An 18,475-nucleotide genomic window follows, 5' to 3' on the forward strand; every position below is an offset into this window, starting at 1 on the left:
GAAACCCAACACCCCTCTTGGCTCAGCGGTGGCTTTATTTAGAGCACAGGGGCTCTACTGTGGTGTTTTTCCATTTAAAGCTCATTCATTTGCCATGCACGGGGCGATGGCCCCAGTGCTTGCAGGGCAGCAGCAGCTGCTGGCTGTGGGCAAAGCAGTTTTCCTGTGTCCTTTTCTCCCTGCTTTCCTCTGCAAAGGAGTTAAATGCATTTCCTCCTCACATCTCCCTGCTCTGGAGCCTTTCCAGTGAAGCATTTGCTGCCAAGCTCCCAAAAAGCAAAGTGACCAAGAGCCCTGGAAAGGCAACTGTCCCCCAAATGCAAAACCCCTGTGGGTTTAACGGCTGGGGAGGGCACGCACCACCCGCAGCCCAAATCCACAGCTCTAAATTGGAGCAGTTACAGTGGGATCAGCTTTGACCTCCTGGCTGATCCCCTGCTGCCTGGCTCGGCAGAGCACAAGGCACGGAGAGCTTGCGTGTGTCGATACCATCTATATTTAACTGTGCTAATGCAACTTAATTCACGTTACGGCCAGCTGATGCAGCGGGCTGCACTCTTGCAATGCTTGCTGTCTGTAGGTAAGGCTGCTTGTCACAGGCCGAGAGGAAAACGCCGACAACTAATCGAAGGTCAACAGGATTTATTCCCAGTGGCTCAGCTGTGCTTTTAGAATGGGATGCATCCGTCAGGCACTTTCTGACTGCTTGGTGGAAGCGCTCTGCTGAGAAAACCTTCGGTCTTTGGACTCGTGTTCCTAGCACGCAGTGGCTAAAAGCTGGCTGAATCCCAACGAGGAGCGTCCACAGCCTCAAATACCGACAGCAAAATTCACTTTAGGGCCGTTCTTCACAGCTTAACTGCCGCCGCCAGCCTGCGTCAGCAGCACGGAGCGTTGTCAAAACTGCAAAGAGAGACTGAAAAAACTCAGAGCTTCTCAAGAAGTGGCCCGTGACACGACTCTGTGCTGTGTGAAGGCTGCCCCAGCGAGCAAAGCCGGGTGCTCACACCGCTTTTATCAGGCGGAGTGAGGCACAGAGCTGGCTGGCTGCAAAGTGGGGCCAGTGAAACTCAAATGAGAATTAACACACAAGATTTTAATAGGCTGGCGTTGATCCGCTGGGAGAAACTTCCAAGGAAAGCAGGCGATTTGGGAGGTTTCGGATCAAGCCCAGCTGCATGCCTACAAGAAATGTAGCTCAAACGGCACATCAAAATTGCTGGGGAGATTCTCTGGCTGAGGACCAGGAGCATGGGTTTCTGCAGTGAGATTTGCACTGATTTTGGTCTCAGCAGCTGAAGTAGGGCTGCTTCAAAGATCTCACTGGGTTTCTTAAATGCAATGACAAAACTATGTGCACTGCACCTCTCCCATACCTTGAAAAAAAAGGGAATCAGCTGCTGCAAGAGTCATCATGGGCAAGAGTCAAAGTCGGGTCACTCTGTTGTTAGTACAGAGGGAGTTTATCTCAAAACAAAGGTGAAACCTGAGAAGTTCTGCAGAATTTGGCCTGAGTTCAGATACCCATCGCTCTGTGCTGGGAGACAGATTGCACATTGCCACAAGAAATGTTACACACAGGTATGGGCTCCCTGAATATGCTACTTCTCTGTGACTTACTTCTTCCTCCATTTTCAAGGCACCTTCCAGTTGTGTGCATGAGTAAAAAAAAAAAAAGGAGAAAATGCTTCTGTGCAACCCCAAACAAGCATATGCTTAAAGAAACAAGTGCTGCAACACTTAAGAGGTTTGCACCATATGCTCTCACACCGTATGTGCTCTGTAACATCTAGCTCTCCCATTTTCTCATCTGAGTTTCATGGGTTGATTCATTGCCACCTCGGGAAGAATTTTGCTAGAGAGCAATCATGAGGACAGGAGACAAATGCTGACCTCACGTTGGGAAGGACAGAAGTTTTCCTCTTATGCACTTACGGGAAAATATTATTGATTCACACATCTGCATAAGCAAAATCAGAATCTCCAGCTGCAAGCTAGCACCCCGAGCCTAGCAGCCACTGCATAGCAAAACCCCCATGTTTTGCCACAGCTCAGGCCACTATGTTGGGTGATCTCCCTCCTGCAGGCTCTGAAAATACCTGCAGGAGGGGGGCTGAATTCCTCCCTTTGCCCTGCTTTATCCCACGCATCATCAGGATGGAGCTGAGAGGAAAGGAAGTGCAGCTCACTTGGACAAAACTTTGTCAGACCCTCGATGCAGGATTTACAGCTCCTTGAGCTGACAGGAGTGCACTGCGGGTTGCAAGATGTCCTTTCCCCTGATGCTTCTGGCAGGGGGAGCAGGAGGAATCTGGCAATGAGCAGTTTTGGTCCCACCTGTTGGAGAAAGACACCTCTGCTCGTGCTGGGAAGGGAGCAGTGGTTTGCTGGTCCACAAATCCACTTTGGGACGGTGATGGCTGGGGGGTTAAAGTCTGACAAAACTTCAGGCTCACAAAAAGAGGCTGACAAAGCAAAGCAGAAAGAGAAGAGTTTTCAAAAGACTTTCATCTGAGAAACAAGGCAGCTCTATTCAAAAATGACTAGCCCTCTATTTGCTTGTAATCCCCAAGGCTAGCTCTCTGCTGGCAGGCTGCATGCTAATGCCTTATTAGCTTGCATTTGGTGTTCTCATCCTGCTGCAAGAGAAAAGGACAGAGACGCAAGAGTTTTCAGCACTTTCAAAAAGTCCCTCCTCTACTTGAAAAAAAATAGCTGCCTGTGTTCCACCAGCACTTCTTCCTAACGAGAACAAGACCTGCCTGATGGATGGATGGCTGCAGAGCAATTGGGGAATTCATAACCTGGACGGCCAGTTTCATATGGAATGAGCTATTACAAGGAGCTGAGTTTAAGGTAAGTCTTACTGATCGGAGGAGCACTCTGCAAAGTTTTCCTTTCCAGTGGAAACTCTACTGAGTTTCAGAAAACGCCTCTGCCAATATGTTGAAGCAAGGAAAGAAGCTGGGATGGTCAATGCAGAGCCCACAGAGTGCACTTGCAGATATTCACAGGCCAGGCTAATCCATTCCCTCAGCACTTACAACAGCCTCAGACGGACCAGTGTCGGCGTGCTGATAAAAACAGAACTTGGTTTGCTCCTGGCAGAGCTTTGGAAGGGGGCTGGCATAACTTTTGTAAGGCAAATTCCTTCATGTGCTGATAAAGGCAGCAGTGTAATGAATATCGAGCCCTGTCTATAGGCAAACCTCTGTTGAAACTAGGGAGGCTTTGTCCAAAATCATGCTGCAGAATTGCAGCTCCCTAAACTGCACCAAACTCTGGCATGTGCAGCCTGGGAGCCAGCTGCTTGCTAAATTTTACAGCCCGAATTTGCTGACATGCAAAATCTTCAGTCTTTTTGTATTTCGTCTCCATTTCTCATCCTCTCCTGCAGAAGCTGAAGACATGACATGATCTGAGGCTGCAGAACTATGCTTCCACTGCATTTCAATCCACGGGCACAATGCCTGGCCTCTCTCCTTGCTTTGCAGTTCAGAGGGCTCTGAATATCTTGCTTAACTCTTCTCTTGTTTCTGCTGCCGAATGGCCTGTAGAAAGATATCCTTCACTTGGTCCATTGTGTCTTGGTACAGTTTAAAGTCTTCCTCTTTCTTTCTCACAGTAGTCTCCAAAGCGGCCTTCAGAGCTTCATTCTCATCCAGCTGGATCACGAGCCTATGAGGAAACAAAAGGAAACTTTCATGTGAGCTTTGGAGCTTCAAAACAGATTAGAACAGTGCTCCAGCTCCAGGGAGGAAAACACTGAAGCACATGCTCTCTGGTAATTTTCTAACAGGCATGAGAAAGAGCAGACCTATAAACACTTGCTCCTTCTTTCTTTGAGACAGAAAAACATATTAGAAGACAAAGATGCTTTTCAGATATTTTGTTAAAGATTATGATTTTTTTTTTTCACCAGTAAGCTTGCAAACAATAGCTAAGGAAAGGAAAAAAATGAAGGCGTCTTTCTTGAAGAGCTTTGTGTTGCTTAACATTTCTGGGCATCTGTGTCATTTTTAGGCAACTGTTGTAAGAATGACACAGGCAAACTCAATCCAGAGGATCTGTGATTTGTACAGTTCGCTGGTTTTCCTTCTGAGGAGCTGATCCAGCTAATATCACTGCTATGAGGACAGCAATGAATCTGAGCTATGATTGAAACAAAAAGTCATACAGTGTAGAGGAAGGGAAAGCATACCTCGTGCTGAGCTCCTCTATCTGCGATTCCAGAGGCAACTTGGAGAGCTGGGCTGCAGAGAGCTCCTTCCTATCGCTCATGTTCAAGGACAGCCTTGGCTGACCAGCAGACTGGCCTGGAGATTTCATCACAAAACGGAGTTTTAGTAAAACAAGAAATACCAGCAATCTTTTTCACCTTGTGAGACCTCCAAATCTCAGGAAACAGTGAATAAATGCAGTCCTATGTATACCCAAGGAGACAGTTTAAATACATAGGACAAATTTTTATTTTCATCTCCCTTCAGCAAAATTAAAGCATGATGAATCTGCATTTCGGGGCTAAACGTGTGCTAAGTAACGTGGGTTCACCTATCTAGGCAAGAAAAATAATCCAAAATATTCAAGTGCCCAAAACAACAGCTGACAGTATAGAAGCAGACAGAAAGTATGATTTTAATGTCTATCTTGTCATTGTATTTCATTTAAGCTTATGACAGCTGTTGCTTACTGAATGCCAGTGATGACATTTGTGTGTGGCACACACTGAGACAGCTTTTTAAAAGTACTTTTTGATCCTCAGCATAAACATAATCTAGATTAAGCTCAGTAAAGTAATTAAACGTGTATTTCAAGTGAAGATTGTAAATTGAAAATGCTTTCCAAAATAAAGTCCTCTTGGAACACGCAGCGTTGTTCCTGTGATCTTAAATGGATCCCAAATCTTATTTCAGGATTATATAGGAAAGGTTATGAGAAAATATACCTCAAATTTACCACTGGGATTGGAGAATCAAACCTGGGAATGACCGAGGAATCCCTACAACAGGAGGCTCAGAGAAGACAGGCAAGGACAATGTGCTCACAAAGCTCAGAAAATAACGTAGGAAGCAACCACAGCTATATAAGAGAAGCTGAACTAACCTCAGCTCCAAATGGAACCAACTTATCTCAGCACCAGAGAGTGGCCTTCACTGTAGATGAACAGCTGGGTCAGTTGGGTAAATGTAAATGGCCTTCCCTAAAATAATCCATAGAACGTACTGCCTTTCTGAGCCAGCCAGAGCAACGAGGGGCTCAGTTCAAAACCATATAGAAATCAAACAAACCAACAAACTGAACCTTGAAGAGAAGAACAGGCTTGAGGAGGCTTCAAGCCATGTATTCCTCTTGGCAGCTGGGGACACCCAGCATCGTGATGCTTAGACCAGTAGTGTGAACCACGTTTGATTCAACTGCATATTGCAATTGCTAAACTGTGCGTGTGCTGTGATTTCAGTATATTGCTGTATCACATTGCTAAACTAAAATCCCTTGTAATGCAAATACCTTCAAATAAGTCAATTTAGTATTAAAACAGTGAATCCTTCTCGTGTGGAATATCTAAAAGAACCCGGTCAGGGAACAGTCCAAGTACAAAAACAGAACTTTATAACCACAAAATGGTTTATAACCATAAACTGGATTAGAACTTGATGTTGTGTTTCACAGGACTGAGGAAAACCTGCTTTTACTTACCCGTTCTCCTCTGAGATTATTCTTTGCTAATTAGATATTTGGATAAGACAGAAAAAAAACCCAAAGCATCATTAATTTTAAAACACAACTGGGTTGTTTCTAACTACTCAGCATCCCTTGAATTGAGGAGATTAGGAACATTAGATTAGCAATTAGACCAGCTCTCTCCAATTTTGCATTTTGAGAAAGAAAATATTATGTTAATTAGTGGGTTCTCTAGTCTCTATTTTATGCTCAAGTTTTCATTCCTTATTTCCTCAATTATGTGGCATGAAAGAATTTATATAACCTACATGCTTTGCTGAAGAGATATATTACAGACTTGTTTCTTGTATAAACTCCAGAGAATTTTGGCACATCACAAAGGGTAGAGCTCTCTTCAAACAGCTGTGGTGAAAGACTGTTACCTCCTCGTCTCATGGACTTACAGAGGATTTCTTCCTACTAATCTTACTGCCAATCCTTTTCTACATTTGCTTTTAGTCCTTAAACAGACATGGCTAATGAACTAAATATTTAGTAAGAAGAGACCTGTCAAGCTGGTAAGAACCGCCTGGCTCCTTCAGCTCTGAAATGCCATTCTCTCAGAGGTGAGTTGCCAAACTATATAACAGTACTTGGCCAAAATGGCTCTGAACCTGAAGAGTTTATCACTATATCGATTTGAGGTTGCAAGGGAAATCAAAGTTTGGCACATGCATGATAGCAGAATAACACATCAGTGTTCAATGCATCAGTACAACCGGGTTGTATAAAAGTTTAGGCTCAAAAAATCAGTTAGTTTCTCCTCTAGAAGAGAGCACCAAGGTGCCCCCCTTCTATTTAAGGCAGGGGGTCAGATGAGAAAGCCTGGCATTGATGGCTTATTCCCAGACTCACCCACCTACTGCCTATCCCTATTCTCATTCTGATTTCTTCCTCAGAACAAGCTATCCAAGGGCTCCAACGCCTCTTACATCCAACTTCTACTGGGAATCACAAGCAGTATCCCATGATACCATTTCTGTGAGGCCCAGCACCGCTCTTCTACCCAAATGAATGTCCTATATCCTACAACCCAAAGGCTGCAGCAATTGGCTTCCAAGCGCTCTTCTGTCTGACACGGTGCTGGTCACTGAACTGCAACTTTCTGTTTTCTGGAGGGAGCCTCCCTCCTGGGATCTAAGCTTTTCTTTACCACTTTGTCAGTTATTACAGTTAAAACAGTTCTGAAAGTCAGTGGAAGCAGAAAAAGACATGAAAATAAGCCAGTGTTGGCTGGGGCTCTTGTTAAGGGCACAACAGTTCTGCTCCAAGGAACTGATCCATATTTTACAGAGGGAAGCAGGATTCAAGAAACCATTCAGTACACATTTAGGACAAAGGCTCCTCTGAATCCTGTTCCTGTGAATTCGATTCTCTCTCTGTTCTGGATGAGTGAATGGCAGTGCTTCACTTGAGGTCCTGAGCACTGTGTACAGCTTACACTGAGGGGGCCTAGATCAGGACCTCAGTGAACCCCATGCAATTTCTTGCACCACTGTGCAAGATTCTATTGCCAAACAAGGATACTAACAAGAGCACCATGATGGGAGATGCAAAGAAACACAGTGCAGTCATAGTAGCATTTCGTACCTTGCCTAACCCACACCAAAGGAGAAACAATACATGAGGTGGAAAGGAAGGTCACTGTTCATACAGGTCATAGTGCTCAATGCAGATCAGCGGTAAGAAGCTGATCAGGGAGGATGAGTACACACAGTAGTGCTGGATGCAGTCATTAGAGAAAACCACACCATGCATCTACTGAACTCTATGGCCACTTATTCCAGTGTGGGGCAGGCCAAGAGCATGTACCAACACTGCAGTGAGACTTGTGATCTCTCTAGTAACTGTAACTCAGTCTGATGCCATCCCAGTATTTGTCAAATTGAAATTCCTATTACTACTGTTGGTCTGCAGGCATTTAAACTCTTTTTACTTTATGAAAATACGTATAAAAATGGAAATTTCTGGAATAGTTTCCTTTAGAATATGTGTCATTTTATTGGTTTAGACACTTTACAGAACCAGAGTCCTTAAGCAATAAAAGAATCTGATCAGAGAAATAAAAATTTAACATCCACCATGAATTCTCCTCCTTTAACTATGCTAGTAAGGCTTTCATATTTATAGCAGGAGATTAACATGTTCATGGGATAATAAATTACACCAGATCTAATTACTACATCACCAGCAATAGTTTTTCATAGACGCTGACAGGCCTTAAATTGGGATGCGTCCTTTAATTCTGCTCTTAACCTTCAGATGAATCTCCCAGGCAGAAGTGCAAAGGGAGCAGAGCAGTGGTCACGACAGGGACACAGTTCTTTCTGTGGACCACCAACCCTATGAAAACAAGATATTGTGAAAGTCCTGGTCCCACATAAATCTACAGCAGAGTCCTCTTGAAGAAAGAGTGGCAAGGATTTCATCTTTGGTATCAGTCCACTGCTCTGAGTTGGCCCAAATCCCTGTGTGTAAGATCAAGCACTTGTGTAGGTTTGAGAGATGAGAGTCCGAATGTTGCTGCTGTCTATTAACCACTGAGGTGAGATGGGGGACAGAGTTGTAGGTAAGAGCTCCACCTCACCTGTTTTGCTTTTCAGGGAAGGTTTCTGTGTACTTGTCATCCTCCCTGGATCTGTTTGTAGTTTTTCAAGCTGCTGCTCCAAAATGACACATCGCCGCCGCTCTTCCTGAAGTCTCTTCTCAGCTTCTAGGACTTTATCACTGCCTTCTTCTACCCTGATATGCAAAAAAAAAGGTGGTTCCAAGCTTAGTTATGCCGTGACTATAAAGAGTCAGCCAGTCTTAGCTCTGAATCCTACTTCATGCTGCACAGCTCCCAGCAGAGGGAACGGGAGAGTTTTCCATGCATCCAAAGGCAGAAATCCCAGTGCACTTCTTCCAGATGACATCCTTTCAATTTGAAAAACAGAATTAACTAATGAGCATAATTATAAATAATAGGTTCATTAATGGAGGCTGCCTAGATCCCTCAACACTGGCCACTCGTGTGAATTTCCTACTCAGATGAGCAGGCAAACTGCGGAGAGCTGAGGGGAGATCTCTTATTACAGGAATAATAAACTGCATTTTTTTTTTTTAAAGCACCGGGAAGGAAATTTGGAAGGAAAATAGTTTATAAAAACACTGTCTAGCATTTAGCTGTCCTGCGTCAGTTATCTGCCAGTACAAAAGGAAGCTGGATGTTGCTTTTAATAAATTTGGCCATTCGACACCGCCACGGAAGGAAGAAAGTGGAAGAGAAGGCAATGGCTCACTCTGCAGCACAGTGAGGAAGAGCAAACTACCCCTCTGTTCACCTCACATAACATCTCAGAAAATTAACTAAAAAAATTTGATGTGTGCCCACGGATGCAGTCAGTGGTGCACCTTGTGGGGGCAGAGTCTGACATCAAATGAGATAATAGAGACATTTCAAGCTAGAGAGAATCCTGAATGGACTCACTGTATTGGAGAGTGTGGAAGAAAAAAAATCCCTTGACCTCGTGGGTGATAGCTGATTACTCCTCGAATCAAAAGACTTGATTAGTCTTATTTCCCTCCTAACTGACAGAACTAAAAGAATATTACAACTATAATAAAATTATATCACTGTCTTTAAAAATCTAGCTACAGGCAAGACTCCGACCTCCTGTGGCAGTGAATTAACATGCTGGTGACAAGCTATGTGAAATTATGTTTCTCCTCAGTGGTTCTGAATTCACTGAACTATTGTTTGACCAAGGGTTCCTGTAGCACCCATGTTAATCAAACAGTGGAGAAAAATGGCAAGACCGGTTGGGTTTTATGAAATCTTCTTCCCAATATGAGCAGCAAACTGAAATCTTGCTTTTCCCCTTCTCAAAGTAGGGCCCAATCCTACAGCCTGCTAACAATGCAGTGTGGTCTGACAGTATATTCTGCTCTGCAGCAAATAGTTGTGAAATACAGCCTTAAATTCTAAAGTCTGCTGTAGAAAAATCCTGCTTGGGTAACCATTCCCAGCGCTCTCCTCTTGGCTTAAGCATTGTATGTGTTCCTTGAGCTTTGTTGACCTATACTCCAACAGAGGAAGGGGAGAGGAGGAATGCCTCACCTTTTTTACATATATTCATGTTGAAATATAACCGGGTGTTACATTATCCTGAAGTCTTTTAAGAATTATTGCACACAATCTCACAAAATTTACTTTACCTGCAGGAGCTCTTGATAAATGTGTGATAACCGTGGAGCTGCTGAATCATCAGTCTATGGTACATTTTACTTACTTATAACTGTGCATTTCATTGCCCCTGCGTTCTTCATTATCCTGTATTCACAATGGCCCCAATTCAGCAATCACTCACACCTCCACCCTTATCTAATTGCATAGCTCTATTAAAGTCACTGGGCTTACAGACGTGAACAAAATGATCCCAGTGCATATTTCTAGGACTTATTCCTTAAAAGCACAGGAGATGATACATTTGTTATAACTGCAGCAAAGGGTTTTTTTTTTTTTTTGACTGTGATTAATTGCACAGAGCAAAAATTAGAGAAGCGAGAAATGATAACTAGTGCACAATAAAGCAAGCAAGCAAATAGTTCCTATTGTTCTCAAAAACACAGAGAAAAATGCATCTTCCTCCACGCTGGAATAGAGATTTGGGATGCACTCTCTGACTGGGACAAAGTCAGTAGCTGAGTGGTTTCTAAAGAGAAAAAACTGCTCTGCTTGCCCTCCTAAAGCACAGTTTGATTTTAACCTTGTCTCAAATTGAATCGAATAATGAGAACAAAAATATCACCGCTATGCTTCAGTTAAACCAGAAGAAATTCATTTAAAAGGGGATACGGTGGAACTTAAAAGAATGTGAAATGCTTCTCAAACAGAAGCCAGGTTATAATTACAGCATTTCATGCTGATGAATAATATTGCTGCCTCAGTAACACCACACATACACAAATACACCAACTCCAGTTTTATCCAAGTGTAGCAAGCTTGAAGACGACTCCCTTTTTTCTGCACTTTAAGGGAATTAAAAAAAAAAAAAAAAAAGAATCATCAACTAGGCAGTGAAATTGAGGAGAAGAATTTGAAAAGCCACTGTTTAAGGCACGTGTCACACTGGCAGAGCGTAGCATAGTGGACAGCATGGCACAGACTCTCCCATGTCTCAGCCACTCCTTGAGCACAGCATCCCACACAGGACGCCAGCAGAATCAGCCGCTACCTTTTCTGCAGCACAGTGACCAGTTCCAGGAGCCTGTCTCTTTCCACTTCTGCAGCCTGGCACAGAGCCTTGTGCTCTGTGATCTGTGTCTGCAGCACTTTGAAATCCAGGCTGTCGACGCCAGCAAGCCTAAAAGCAGCAGAAGCAGAAAGTGTCTGTTTCCCATTTCACCAACGAAAGGAATGGCAGCATTTGAAAAAAAACATATCAAAATACGCTTGTCTGAAGACTCAGCCAGAATGCACGGCTAGGCTCACTACCTCCCCCCAGCATCAATCCCCATACTGCAATACATGGAATAGGTGGAAACAAAGCCGCTGTGAGTTTCACTAGAGAGACTTTCTTTGCAGCAACAGTGCTCTCCTTTCCCGTCACCCTTGAAAACAAACCTCCCCTGCCATCAGTTCACAGACTCTCCTCCCATTGCTACTGCCAAAGTAAGAGAAGCCTGGATGAGGATTCTCCGAAGTGCTATGCTAAGCTATTAAATGGCATGCTATTGATTTTCTCTAACTGAAAGGCTTCAGGCAGCATTAGCAAAATGGCCTTTCTTGTTCCTAATATGCAATGAAACGAAGGGGCATTTTTTCCACGTATCCCATTATTATGTACTTCATTTCTCCTCTTACCTCTCCACACAGGAGCACTCAGGAATATCTCCTTTAGAGCCAAAAGCAGGAGAAACCTTGGTGGTTGGGGGTGAAAAATGGGGCATAAAACTAGCAACTGTTTAAAAAAGCAAGACAGCAGGAACACACTACAGCCTTTGTCAAAACCCTCTAACAGTATCAGACAGATGGTAAAAGAAGCTGTCACTACTAAAACAAGGCAGCTAAAGGCTGCCAGCAGCTTGTGGAGTACAGCAGGTTCTCTCTCCTGTTTTGGATAAGTTGATACACTTACCTTCCAGGTGTGATGTTACTACCGAGAAGGGAAGGTTTGGTAGCTGCCGACTCTACAAGCATATGGCCCATCTTGGACACCGTGCTAGAAGGAAGAAAGCTTTGTTAAACACTGACCTCTACAGAGGGCATTCCTCCAAGAACTCCCCTGATCTTCTAATGCCTGTGTTTACTGCTGCCTTGCAGGGGAGAGCCTCCTAGAGCCTCCTAAGGGGGTATCACACAGGCTTTGCATACACCATGGCTCAGCTTGCTATCTAACCCCGTAACACAGTGCAAAAACACCTTGTGTGTTCAATGTACAAAAAATGAAGTTCAGCTTTTGATCTCTGTGCTTCTGGGGGTACTTTGCTGGCTCCCCATACCAGCATTTTGTGCTACTATGTCATAGCATGCCGATGTCAAGAGTAGACACAGAGCAACAGGTGAGCAGAGCCATCAGAACCAACCTGACCCCTGTTCTGCAACAACATGCAGAACTTTAATTTACAGATGTCTTTAACAATGTATTCTGAAAAAGTTTTTTGAACTCCTCTACTCCTAGGACGATCTGCCAGGCTTACTGTGATAAGAGGAATCAAATGATATCACCAGAGTGATGGGACACAAAACTCCAGTGTTTGTTTTCCAACCTTGAGTTCAGCTATCTAAAGGCAATTCCCCATACATGTAGCCTATGTTTCTTGGTCTTTAAGCTGCAGCTAACAGGATAAAGCCTTAACATAGTGGAACAGGCAGAGCTGCCATCTAGGCTGTGACTGGTTAACCCATCCTAAAACCAAGTGAAGTTGGTAATGACAGATGTGGCCCAGTCTAAAACTGCAGATTTTTACTTTAACGTCTCCAAGGGGCGCCTTCAAGATCCTATTTATAGCATTTTTCGTTTCATCTTTCTTGATAGGAAAAGATGATTCACTAAAGTAAAATGGAATAGATGTTTCATCAGCATATTAAAGTTAATGGAATGAGTGAGCCCTGCTGACCACATTATTAACAGCTCTTGCAGTTTCAGACTCCTTCGTTGCCCACCTGACATCAGCCACTGTCTGGCCAGCACTATGTTAGCTACATACACAAGCAATAATATATGCACTTAGGGGCTCCTATAAAGCCTGTACCCAGCCCAGCTTTCCTGCTCGCCCTCCTCCTTACTATCAGCAGACATTAGAAGTAATTGGTAAAAGAAAAAGAAAAGTGGATAAACCATAGATTTGCTCCATGAGAGTACTACATCTGTGAAGTTACAAGTCAGAGAATAAAGCCAGCCACGAGTGTAGAACCCTGGAGATGCTACCACTCTGCAAGAGAAACGTTCAAGTAAGGATAGTGTTCTAACTCTCATTTCAGAACATTCTGAAGAACCTTTTTTGAAATTTTCTAGTACTGTTCTACTTAGACACAGGGAGACATCTGGCAATTTTCAAGCCTGTCTCAGTGTCTAAAGTAACATGGTAGTCTAGTTAGGACTTTGTAAGAGAAATTAGTTGCAACTTTAACTCGGTAAAAAGTTTCCTCCTTCTGAGAACAACAACCTCAGTTCCTCTTAAGTAACAAACCCAGCATTCTAACAGGAAAGAATACAGCTTGCTCTGGTGTTATGGTACCTTCACAGAGCCAGAGTGAGCCACAGTTTCATCACCGTGAACAAAAATCAGATTTACAGTTGTATTAAGATGAATATAACTTACATGGACTTCAGTAAGGCTTTTAAAAGGATGCTTGTTAAGGGTAAACAATGTGGTGTGTTTTCAGCATTTCTGCAAGGAAACCCTACTCAAAGCATCTGTATTGATTTAAGCAATGCAGTGGTGATTTACTGCTTACCTAAAATGGAGTCGTGTATTAATTTGGCACCCTATTTTCAGAATGCTGCACATTAGAAGCCCTGTTTCTCCTAAGAGAGAAGAATCACAGGCACTTAAGCTAACCACATAAACATTATCTGGGCTGGAGAAAGAGAATTAGCTGCACCACCATCATGCCAAATGTAGTAATGTCTGCAAGTCTGTGTATCCTTCTCTGTTCCAGGACAAATGTCCAAGAGACAATGTGATTACAGATTCCCATATACCGTAAACAGACTGCCACAACCATTGGCACACAGCACTAGTGGTCTGACGAAGCTGTCTGGGAAAACCATGCTTCTGAAGAACTCATAGCAATGTTAAAGATTGACATTAGGGTCTTCTTACCGAGCAGATGCAGTCCTTCCAACCTGATCACAGGCTGATGTCAGAGGCTTAAGCCCAGTAAAACGTAGATCTTCTGAGTGTGCAGAGGGTGGTGTAACAACAGCTCCTGAATTGTCCCCTTGATGGGCAGATTTCTTCTGTTAATGTTGGAGCAGGTTATAAAACCAGTTGCACAGTTCAAAGAAAAAGAGCTGCATCAGTGTCTGATCAGCAGATTATGATTATTGCTAGAAACATGCCAGAACTTTTGATTTACAGGACCTGCTCAGAAACTTTTCTTTAGTTTCTAATCACTGCAGAACAGAATCAGAGCAAATGTCAGTAAGAAGAGCAGATTCATATAAAAGCATAGGGTAGACACAGTGTCACTAGAGAACCTACAGTGCAGCAGCACCACTGCCAGTATGGTTGGTTTGCATCCCTATCACAAGTTTTATCTTGGATTCAACAGTCTAGCCCCCATTTCCAAGGTATCTGACAGATTCACAACCTCACCATAAACCTCACAAAGGTTTTATACCTATGGGAACTGGATATCTAGACACTCTTAACAAACCAGACCACAGAAGAAGCCTTTGATATGTTAATAGACTGTTTCTCAATTCCTCTGCCTGTGTTCTAGCAATAATACCATCCTGCCACTGTTAGTCTGTAACACCAGAACATTAAAGTTGAAGTCATTTTAACATACCAGCCCATTAGCAGCCAACTTTTCTGATTCATCCGTACGATGAATTTTGCATATGGCTGAGACTCATCAGACTCTGACCACTACCTTAGAGATCGGAGGAAGTTTTTGAAGTGGTTTACAGTGAGAATAACTCACTAGGGAGTCCCATTACTCCATGAGGGTTGTAGCTGGGCATCATGGCAAACTGCTGATGTTGGCCTCACCTACACTTGCCTGCCTGCATCCTTCAGCAGCCAAGGATGGGCAACAATGTGAAACCCCTACCATGGCCCCATCCCTCCTGTCAGGCGTACAGCGTTCTTGGTGTGGAGCCACATGCTGATGGCATTAATATCTCTGTGTTTTCTGCTGTTTAAACAAGTTGTGTACAAACAAGAAAGACAATTAGAGTTACAAGGGACAACTCCTGCTCCATCATTCCCACAGAAGAGACTGTCAGTAGGGCAGGCACCCATCTTGGTTAATATCAGAAAAGGAAGTGGAAAAGCAGATCTGAAATGATTACAGGTGTGCTTTTCTAGTTCATTTCTTCTGACTACCTGAAGTGTGAGTTGCCCAATCTCCTCTTCCAGCTCTTTAACCTTTGCTTCTCGCTCAGCCACCATCTGCCTGAGCTGCTCTATAAGGCAGTTTTGTTTCTGAGCCTCATTGTTCAAGTGCTGTCCTAGCAACTGCTGGGATTCTTTGTTCTTCTCGTCCTGCTGGCTCAGGTGCTTTAAGATATCCTGCATTTGTTTCTGCTGGCTCTGATAAAATAGAAATAATGAGTGAGATATACACTTTTGTACACAATGATTATTAAGACTCTGTGCATGCTTTAGATCCTCGAAGAAAAATACCCATTTAGGAGTGCTAGGGCAAGCCACTGCCAAACTCATTCTCTGGTGTAAGCAAAATGATGTCACTACTGCTACTCCAGGTATTTGGTCCACTATGTTTAAAGTGTGAGGTCACCTTGTCTCGTCTCAGCAGATAACCACTGAAAGAATTGCACAGCACATCTACTTGTAATGTCCAGACATGTTCTGCTGGGTAAGGACAGTCTGTTCTCACTGGTCATATCAAGGCTTTAGCAACAGGATGATTCAAATTAGAAAGATCCAAGCAACTGAGAGATTCAGTTTGCTGGAAGCTTTGCTACAGAGCATAGCAGGAAAGAGAGCAGGCTTTTGACAGAGAAGGTGACTTTTTCATAAACTGGATAAAAGTGAAGATTTCAACATGCTTTTTGTGACATTAGGTCATGATCAAACTACATGACAGTGACATTAAAAGAAGAGGGTAGTATGAGGCTAGGCTATTTTGCATGTGGGTTTTGGAGTTATTCTCACTCTGACAAATCTAACACTTGTTGGACAGTTTGTTTTGTCAGGCCAACAAACTGCAAGCAAGGTAATACTTTGATGTAATGGATAAAAAACCCCAACAACTTAGCCACTCCTTCCCAGGTAAACTTGTGTCTTTCTGTAATAACTAGTGAGAATGAGCAGATTTAGCAAAATTGACAATTCTTTTTTTTGCTTCTCTGTAATCTGCCTAATCTACTTGTGAGTGCCCATATTCCCCACGTGACTGCCTGCCAGAAAGGTGTAGAAAGGTGTCATTAGCTAAAACCTATGTACAGAAACAAGGGAATGTAAGGGCTTTTAAACTTGTGAGGAGCTGGATCAGGAGTCTCAGAACTAACCCTATTAAGAAGTGGTATATGTTCTATTATTTTTTTTCTCAGTATTGTAATTGAAGAAGACCATTTAGAACCATGGTAGGGCAAAACAGCTCTGCAAGAGCATGACAGGGGGCATTTATTTCAGCATAACTGCATCTTGAGTCCCCATTTAGCACTCCTAGTTTTGAATGCACGTGTCCTCTTAGCTTCAGCTACTGCAACCAGATGTGCCTACAGTCACAGTACTCATGGTTCAGGTCTTGTGTGTTTTGGGCCGTGTAGCACAACAAATTAAAGTGCCAGACTGCAAGCACTCTCAGAGGAAAAAAAAGTGTAAAAACAAGTCTGAGATCAGAATAGAAAATGCAGTCCAGCTTTTTGAGTCAGGTATGAAGCCCTTCCTCTAACTTCTTGACTTCCCTATTTCCATCATTCTGCAAAATATTTCTATGCAACACTTACAGTTCAGAGCCACTTGACTCCAGCTATCACCCCTGGTGCTGTTCTGCAGCCTTCACATAACCTGATCCAAAATGCAGAAGGGCTTTAGCGAACTGTGAAACCTCTGGCCATCACAGTTTGATTCATCAGTTCCTGCATACCCTAAGGCTGTGTCAGTGTGTCTTTAAATGACGCCACATTTCATCACTTATAGAAAGAGGGCTGACTGCAAGGGCAATACCAGTAAGGCATCGATGAGCTCATCATCGTGCTTTCCTTTCTCCAGCAGGTTTACGATCTGTCCCTTCAGGGTTTTCACTTCACTGCACAGCACTTTGTTCCTGGCTTTGGATGCATCGAGGTTTTTTTTCACTTCCTCATGATTTTTTTGGAGGGCATCGTATTCCACAGTGAGTTTCTGCAATGATGCAAACACATCATAGGAAATGACAGTTATGGCCTATCACCAAGTCCTGCGTGCTTTGGTGAGCTAAAGGAGTCACACGTTGCCTGGAAGAACTGGAAGAAAAAAAGGCACTGGCATATCATACCATCCCCAAGTAAATAGAAATTACAAATAGTACTACTCGCTGTCTGCTTGCCACCATCAAAAAAAAAGGTCAGTCTGATCAGAAATACAAGTAGACTAGGTTGATTCAGTATGCTGGGAAGCACACAATAATTTTGTGTTACAGTGTAATTCTGTATGCTCCTGCTCTTTCATTTGCCTCATTATCCTCCATGGGGAAAGTTTCTTACTTCCAGATACAGGATAGTGATGTCACAGTGCCTACTAGAAGCAGTGCCTGTCATATGCTGTCTCCCGAGCCATGCCTTCACCTAGTTGGAACTCAGAGAGCACGCTAGTAGTCTTGTTGTGACGGACAAGTACAAGGAATCTGGGGGAGTGGAGCCTGAAATACAAAGGCAGAGTGAAGCCATGCAGATTACAGTTATCAAGGGGAACCCTCCCTGTGCTGCATGCCTGTAGCTATAAATATTTCCCATTCTCACAGCCGAGAGTGAAAGGTGTGTATTACCCCACTGCTCATTCTACTGCATGGTTAAATTGTGGTGAGAAAAGCAGCAACTAATTAAGCTCTGGAATGGTGTCAGGTGGCTTTAACAGAAGTGAACGCAGGAAAAGCGCTCAGGGAAATGTACTTTGCTAGCCTGTATACTACAGCTAACATCCCACACTGCACCCCTCATGTTTCTTGCAGACACAGAACTTTGTATCCTTTCCATTTCAGGGCTTACTACATATGCCATTAGCTGTAGCCCCTCTCAACCCTTAAACGCTGGATGCCTCTTTAGTTTTGCAGCAACTAAATGCAGTTGATGGAGGGTAAGACCCATTTTCAAAATGCCTCTTGAAATGAGTCTGGTGTAATTCTCAGCTTTATTCTAATAAAATGTAGGAGCCCATTGCCATAAAGATACATTGTGTGTTCAAGAAACACTTAGACATTGTGTTGAGAGACATGGTTTAGTGGGGTTATATTGGTGGTAGGTGGATGCTTGGACTGGATGATCTTGTAGGTCTTTTCCAACCTTGCTACTTCTATGATTCTGTGATTCTTCTATGAGGTGTGAGGGGGATGCCTGTATTTAACTTTGCATAGAGAATGCACACGTGGCCATAA

The 18,475-nt window shown here is 43.4% G+C and overlaps 1 protein-coding gene across 6 annotated transcripts in view; it reads right to left on the reverse strand.

Moving 5' to 3' along the window:
* CCDC13 (coiled-coil domain containing 13) overlaps positions 626-18,475 on the reverse strand; it is a 33,746-nt gene continuing 15,896 nt past the window's right edge. For 5 of the 6 annotated variants that reach the window (XM_021389275.1, XM_021389278.1, XM_021389276.1 and 2 more), the window contains 8 exons: positions 17,071-17,247; positions 15,262-15,468; positions 14,032-14,168; positions 11,841-11,924; positions 10,938-11,066; positions 8,309-8,463; positions 4,202-4,316; positions 626-3,678 (listed from right to left, as the gene is read on the reverse strand). In XM_021389275.1, the coding sequence (XP_021244950.1) occupies positions 3,519-3,678; positions 4,202-4,316; positions 8,309-8,463; positions 10,938-11,066; positions 11,841-11,924; positions 14,032-14,168; positions 15,262-15,468; positions 17,071-17,247 (1,164 nt within the window). In that variant the 3' untranslated portion in view covers positions 626-3,518. The remainder of the gene's footprint in view (positions 3,679-4,201; positions 4,317-8,308; positions 8,464-10,937; positions 11,067-11,840; positions 11,925-14,031; positions 14,169-15,261; positions 15,469-17,070; positions 17,248-18,475) is intronic. The other variant, XM_021389281.1, reaches the window with a different exon arrangement.

Source organism: Numida meleagris, chromosome 2, assembly GCF_002078875.1.
Source record: "Numida meleagris isolate 19003 breed g44 Domestic line chromosome 2, NumMel1.0, whole genome shotgun sequence".
Taxonomy (NCBI): domain Eukaryota; kingdom Metazoa; phylum Chordata; class Aves; order Galliformes; family Numididae; genus Numida; species Numida meleagris.